The following is a 7254-nucleotide window of genomic DNA, read 5'->3' as shown; positions in this document are numbered from 1 at the left end:
TGGAGGGAAAAGTACAATATTTGCCTTTCAAATGTAGGGAAGTTAAAGTCATAAGTTTCCAGAAAAAAATAATACTCAAGTAAAGTACAGATACTCAAAACGTGTACTTAAGTACAATACTCAAGTAAATGTACTTAGTTACTGTCCGCCTCTGAATGTGGAGGTGGATTACAAGTTTCTTTATTACTTGTAGTTTACACAGGCACACTACACCAACTCGCTAAAAACAAAACTCAAAACTGATCGATCATTAGAAACGCAGTGGCGGGACAGGACTCGGCGGTTACTGTCCATGGTTCTGAAACAGCGCTGCCCTCGACCTCCCACCGACCAAACTACACTGAACTACAAAGTAAAATATGAGTTTAACGAAATGATTCTTTATACGGTACAACCACTTTAAATTAAGCCGAAAATTAAGTCATGTCACAGTCCACGTGTACACGTGACACCATTACACGTTTAGGCTACACGTGATCCTCTCTATAAACCATTTGTTCATATCAGATGATATGAAAATATCCCCCCCTAGATAATTCTAGATAACATAGGTTGACTAGACAAGTGAAGTAGGCATACTTCAGGGTTATTTGAAACAACCCACTTTGATAGAACTCACATGATAATGTTACATGATAGAACCAATACATTTTTATTTGATTATTTGTTTTTATAACCACTGTGACATATAAGGAAGATAATAAAACACATGTGAATATTACTTTCGCATGCACACTTAGGCTAATTTAACAACCCAGAAAAAAGCTGATCGGGACTCTAGTTTTCGATTCTACGACATTTGCAGCTTCCAGCACGCCAAATACTCGGAATAAATTTCATACGAGATGTATGTGAAGTATTCTCCAATATCAAAACAGCTAAAACAGCACGTCCAGCTGCAATAGCGCGAAAGCAACAGTGCGAGGCGCAAGAGCTGTTTGCGTTTCCCCAGCTGAGCGTGCTGACATCAGACTCCACGTTGAGCTCGCGCGTGCGTCCGTCTCCATGCCACGACTCGGTCTTTCGTTCCATCTTGTGAACGGCGCATCGGTGAAGCAGCACCGCGACAGTGTTTACAGTAGGCCTTCGGGGCTTACAGGTTTTCATCTTTGTTTTTGACAGTTGAACTGCGAAGGGCTTGCACAAGGGCTAACGCTCTGCCTACAGACTGAGCGGGGTAAGATATGCCGAACCACGTCGCTCGTTATGGAGGTCTGCGACTTTGGCAACAGCACTGCACTTTACGATCATATGTCATGGTGTTCCGCGGTATACTTGTTTTTTGTCAGTATAACAACCACGGATTTAATGTTTGCAGCCGTGGGCAGATATCACAGACTGCTTGCGCAAACTCGTTAACTGATTCCAGTGCTGACAGACAGCGAGGCTGTCAGACTCTGTCTGTCTGTTGCGGCAAATCCAGTGTGCCATAGTGTGACTGTGACACCGTTATGAGTTCAAGCTTACAGATTTCACCTTAAACCAAAAGCAAGCACACCTTTAAGTGACGCTCATGAATTGGAGTCGACGGTCCCTCTTTCCTTCACTCAGTGTCTTTTTTTACGCACTGTCACTTGTGTTAGGCCCATGACAAGGAGTTTACACGTGCATTAGAAGTTTCAAATGACCAAATGTTAAGTAACAATTAAGAATAACCAGTTAAGACATTCTTCATTCTAGCAAGCAACAGGCCACACAAAGTTAGGGACCACTAATATTTTATGTTTAGCCCGAGGTAATATAATTAGCCTATTATTATTATACTTTTTTTTTTTCAATCAGGAATAAAATCACTTATCTTAGTCACTTGCAAGGAATGCAAACCTTGTTTAAATGCATTTATTTATTATATATTTAATTTATTATAGCCTATATTAAAATCTCTTCAATTAAAGACATGCACTTGATTTATTAAAAATATATGCTAGAATAGACTAGACTTTAATAAATGTGTATTTATTAAAGCATATGCGTGAATAGACTTGCTATGTGTAAGCAATTGAATACATTTGAAAACTTTTCCATAACTATACAGGCCCGATGTTTATGAATGCTGTTTGTATTCGACGTGTGCTCGGTCTTTAGAGAAACATTAAACACTGAACAAATAAATGGTCTGGTAATTTATGTTCATTCCATCTAATTATTGCATTTCTGAATTTCAGTCATTTTCAGTGTTTCTGTTCCAAGGCGTGCATAAACGCTTAGTGTTCCTTCATTGTTTAATCTGAGGATTTAGGAAAATTGCATGCATATGCCTTTTTCCTGTTTATTACCTCTCGCACAAACATACAAACACACTAAAATGCCTGGAAAAATGCCTGGAAAACATGTCGAGGCTCTCTCAATTGAACATTTATTATTATAGTAGCCTACCGTTGTAATAATATGGATGTTTAATATATAGGCCTATTTCAAGGCATAACTCAGTGAACATTTATCTAAATGATACGCATTTAAAAGGAGATAAATTCTATATATCTCATTTTAATCTACGTTACTGCAGACTTTTGAGTTAGGGGATTTTATATTTGAACTTTTTGTTCTTTCTTGCTTGCATTGGTATTATAGTTGAAACTTTAAGATTAAAATAACATTAATGAGCAAGATTGTTTATTAATGACGATGTGTTATTTTTTTACGTTCACAGCTCATTTATGAAAGTAAAAAGGTACGATTAGATGCATCCGAATATTTCAATGTGCAATCCCGCCTCTGAAAAATGCGTTTTGCTTGTCAAATCCGATGTCTACCACAATTGTACTAATTGTACTAATTGTTAAAGAACACGCTGCTAAATTATTTAAATGTTTTCTAAACTAAATTATTAGAGAGAATCAGTTCTTGGATTCGTGAAAAAAATAATAAACGTTTATTTTCCAGGGTTAATGCTTACAATTTCAATTAAATTACAGAGCAGTTCAATTAAAGAAAATTAATTCTAAACATTAGTGCAATTATCCAATGATTTTTGTTTGATGTTTTTGTAAAATAGCCTACCTGTGGGTTTAAATATGGGCAATATTTCGAAAACTACAGGAAAACACGCAAATAATCTAATAACTAATAAAAATCGAAATCAAAGTGAGGCATTTCTACATTTATAAAACAGTTTGCTTTGAAAAGCATGTTTATAAACCAATAAATCATTTTTTAATTTTGTATAACATTGCCAAACATTTTTAAATGAATCATATGGTTTTTGTGCGGATTGACAAAGAAAATAGAAAGAAACAAAAGCATTTAGATTTGATTAACATTATGGCTATGCATTTTACATATTTTAGTAAATTATATTAGCCTATTTTACTCGTTTAATCTAGTATTTTTTTAATAAATATACAAATGCCAGAAACCCATTACTCATTTGCCTATGCTTATGAAATAAATATTTTGTATTTTGTAATATATAATATCTGAGAAACGCTACAGCTATATTGAGACGAACTGCATGAACTGTGTCAGTGTTCTTATAATATGCACGCCACGTTTAGTTTTAGTACGTCGAGATATATTCTCCTGCTTATATGAAACGGTCATACAACACATATTACTCTTAACCGATTTGGTAAGAAAGCATCCATCACAACTGTATCAATGTAAATTTGAAAACATATATATTAATTCTCAAATTCAACTGTTAGGCCTTCATCATTTTCTTCAAACAGGCCTTGAGTACAATATCACAAAAGCCTTTTCAGACACGCAAACTTCCTTCATTCTTACATGCAGGCGACGCTGAGGCTTGATTTAATTAGAAACCTCCGTTAATTGCTTATTTTTTACAGGGAGATTTTTTTCGATGATAAAAGTTGAACAACTACAAAACAACAAATATTTGGGCATGTAGTTGATTATAATGAATAAGTTGCATCTGGTATAAATGCATACAGCAACGTATGTTAAATAATAGGCTACTGGATGAAAATAACTCGCATTGTAGCCTAGATAAGTGCGTAACATAAACCTACAGAAAATTTAATAATATGTAATAACTCACGCCCCTATACCCAAATAAAATTCAACCACCTTAAAAGCTGAAGAAATCAAATACTGAATTGAGCTATTTATTAGCTCAAAATCATAGCCATTTAATGCAATTTGCATCAGTGCATCAATACGAATGCATCTTAAAAAATAAATATTTCCAATAAACTATTTTTATTTTTGCCATGACAAAAAAAAGCCGAAGTGAATGATAAACTACATGAAAGCCTAACCAAACACAACCGGTCTGCTCCGAAACGTTTACTAAATTTAGCAAAGTTTCTTATTAAATATTCGTAGGCTACATACCAGCGGGATGCGTGAGCGATATCATTAAGATTTATATCAATTTCTATCACTTCGCATATAGAAAACTCGTGAAATGTTTTCTGTTTTCGGCAACATTTAATCTCCCGTACCATTTTAACCACTGTTTAATAATTGTTTTTTAAGCTTTGGATATAAGAACTTAAAGGACAACGAAATTTAAGCAAATGGCTTTAGTAACGGCTACATATAGCCTAGACTAAAATACGTTGACAGGAGTGAAAAATATTCTATAGTAAGATACGCGGTGAAGGCAGCACACACGCAGTACGCAATCATTTGAATTTTTTTACTTTCGCTTTGAATTTAATTTATCGTCATCTTCCAGGACAGACATAATGTGCTATTAGAGAGCGCGGCTGCAGTGTTAGACCTTCTATACGAAGAATTTATTCGGATTCTGCACAGGTCTGAACAGCGCTCGTTTTCTCTCCTCACACAGATCTCGCGAGAGCGGTGGCGTGGCTGCTTGGCAGTAGGCTTGCAGTAAGACAGAGGGAGAAGGCAGGCAGCATCATGGCGGACAGAGACAGTGGAAGTGAGCAGGGAGGCGCAGCCACTGGCCCGGGTGTCGGTTCCATGCACCCAGTGACAGGAGGGGCGGGCTCGGCTTCCGGGCTGCAGCACGAGACGCAGGAGCTCGCCTCGAAGCGGGTTGACATTCAGAACAAGCGCTTCTATCTAGACGTAAAGCAGAACGCGAAAGGCCGCTTCTTGAAGATAGCAGAAGTTGGGGCCGGGGGAAACAAGAGCCGCCTCACTCTCTCCATGTCTGTGGCTGTCGAGTTCCGCGACTACCTGGGGGACTTCATCGAGCACTATGCCCAGTTAGGGCCGAGCAATCCGGACATAGCGCAGGACGAGCCGCGGCGGGCGCTGAAGAGCGAGTTTCTGGTGCGGGAGAATCGGAAGTACTACATGGATCTGAAGGAGAACCAGAGGGGCCGCTTTCTGAGGATCCGGCAGACCGTCAACCGGGGGCCCGGCTTGGGATCCACGCAAGGCCAGACCATCGCTCTTCCAGCCCAGGGACTTATCGAGTTTCGCGACGCGCTTGCCAAACTCATCGACGACTACGGAGTGGATGACGAGCCGGCGGAGCTGCCAGAGGGAACATCGTTAACTGTGGACAACAAGCGCTTTTTCTTTGACGTGGGCTCCAATAAGTACGGGGTGTTCATGAGGGTAAGCGAAGTCAAGCCCACCTATCGCAACTCTATCACAGTGCCCTACAAAGTGTGGTCGAAATTCGGCAGCACTTTCTGTAAATACGCAGACGAAATGAAAAAGATTCAAGAGAAGCAGCGGGAAAAAAGGGCATGCGAGCTTCAGCAGCAGCAACAAGAGGAGATGCACGGAGACGACGGGGAAGAGGATTGATAGTGGAGAGAAACATACAAAAAAATAACCCGAATAACCTAAAAAGAAATTCTACGTACTTTGCTGTAAAAAAAGAGAGAGAGATACATAAAAGATAAGTAACTGTTTAACTCCAAGGGAGCACCACCCACAAAAAATACAAACCTCCACAGACTGACAGTCCACCCATCGCTGGATGTCATCCACTTACCCACCATTAATACAGTAAGCGGCTGCTAAACCAAGTAATAACATTATATATGAACTGTGTTTCCTACTTGACGACAACAGAACTGAGTGTTTCTTTTCCCCTTATTAACCGAGAACTTTTGTACACGTTCCAAGATATTATAAAAAGTGTTTGGAATGGAGTTATTGCCGAGATTACAAGGAAGCGGTTCCTTTATGTGTGAGCTAATGACTTCAGCACAAATCAGATGTTTTAGTTTTTTTAAAACCAAATTTTCGAATCATCTGAAGAGGTTGTCATGGCAGCCATGCCACTAGATATTCCAAGCATCACCTGAGGGCTAGATAGGAACCCTGATGGGGGGGGAAAATATCAACCTGTTGATTGACAGAGGTACAGGGCTCAGCAGAGCGAGTGGTCGCTGTGTGCAAGCGTCCAGAGGCGGTGGGCGACCTCTTCTCAAACATTCTGAGGCGTGTTACCAGTGTATTTTTTTAATTAAAGTTCTTGTCATGCAGATAATATGCTATGTATTTGTGTCTCGTTGTCATGCACAGTGTATTAAAAAAAAAGGTACTTAAGTAAAAGCAATGACAACAGAAGAGAATGAGCTCTCGAAAACCTTTTTGAAATGAAACCGTACCCCTCGATACAAACATACACAGTATGAAAACGCTCATGTAGAAAAACATACAAAGTATGATTTTGTGAATCAGATGTATTTCAGTGGAGAAGAAAACAACCCACGTTTTTAGTGGGGGATTTGACAAACAATCTGTTAAAGGGTTTAAAACGAAATATATAGAAATATATATATATATTATCAGTCTACCAATGAGAGGATGAGTGGCGCCAAGGAATGCTGTAGTTGCATGTTAACCTGTACACAGCCACATTGAGGTGGATTTCTCAATGTTCGTCCTCAAGGACTCATCTCTGTAATGGTTCCAATGTCCATAACGTCAGTAATGTTTGGTCAGGTTGTTGAATTAATACTTGTTTTTCTTTTAAGGAATGAGTTGTCCAAGAAGTACGTGTACATACTAAGATAATATATCAACTCTTTTGACTGTTTGATCAGACATCAATGACAAGTCTTTTGAAACGAAAGCCCTTTTTCCATGGGGGCCCTTGAGGACCTGTGTTGGGAGACCCTGACCCTAATGAAACTTGTTGGGGAGCATACTCTTCAGCATTAAACAACCTGGTGCCTTACAGACTCCGCATGCTTATACACTGGCTGGGGCTTTGGATCTAAGTTTGGGTTCTTGTTCATTTTTCTTTTTTTCTTTTCCCTTTTCTTTTTCTCGTCTGGTTTTGTTTGGCCCTGGCCCTCCCATATGCTATTGCATAACTAGTGGTCTGTTCAGTCCAAAAGCAAATCTGATCAC

At 39.0% G+C, this 7254-nt stretch overlaps 1 protein-coding gene across 1 annotated transcript; it reads left to right on the top strand.

Moving 5' to 3' along the window:
• Positions 1–1014: 1014 nt before the first annotated feature.
• On the top strand, positions 1015–5768 carry LOC107693725 (transcriptional activator protein Pur-alpha-like). Its single transcript, XM_016493221.1, has 2 exons — positions 1015–1177; positions 4757–5768. The coding sequence occupies exon 2, from the start codon at positions 4831–4833 to the stop codon at positions 5692–5694; it is 864 nt and encodes a 287-aa protein (XP_016348707.1). The 5' UTR covers positions 1015–1177; positions 4757–4830; the 3' UTR covers positions 5695–5768.
• Positions 5769–7254: the final 1486 nt, after the last annotated feature.

The sequence above is a fragment of the Sinocyclocheilus anshuiensis genome, unplaced genomic scaffold (assembly GCF_001515605.1).
Source record: "Sinocyclocheilus anshuiensis isolate Anshui unplaced genomic scaffold, SAMN03320099.WGS_v1.1 scaffold817, whole genome shotgun sequence".
Classification (NCBI taxonomy): domain Eukaryota; kingdom Metazoa; phylum Chordata; class Actinopteri; order Cypriniformes; family Cyprinidae; genus Sinocyclocheilus; species Sinocyclocheilus anshuiensis.
The sequence above is the reverse complement of the archived record's forward strand: the minus strand, read 5'-3'. Positions and strand labels throughout refer to the sequence as shown.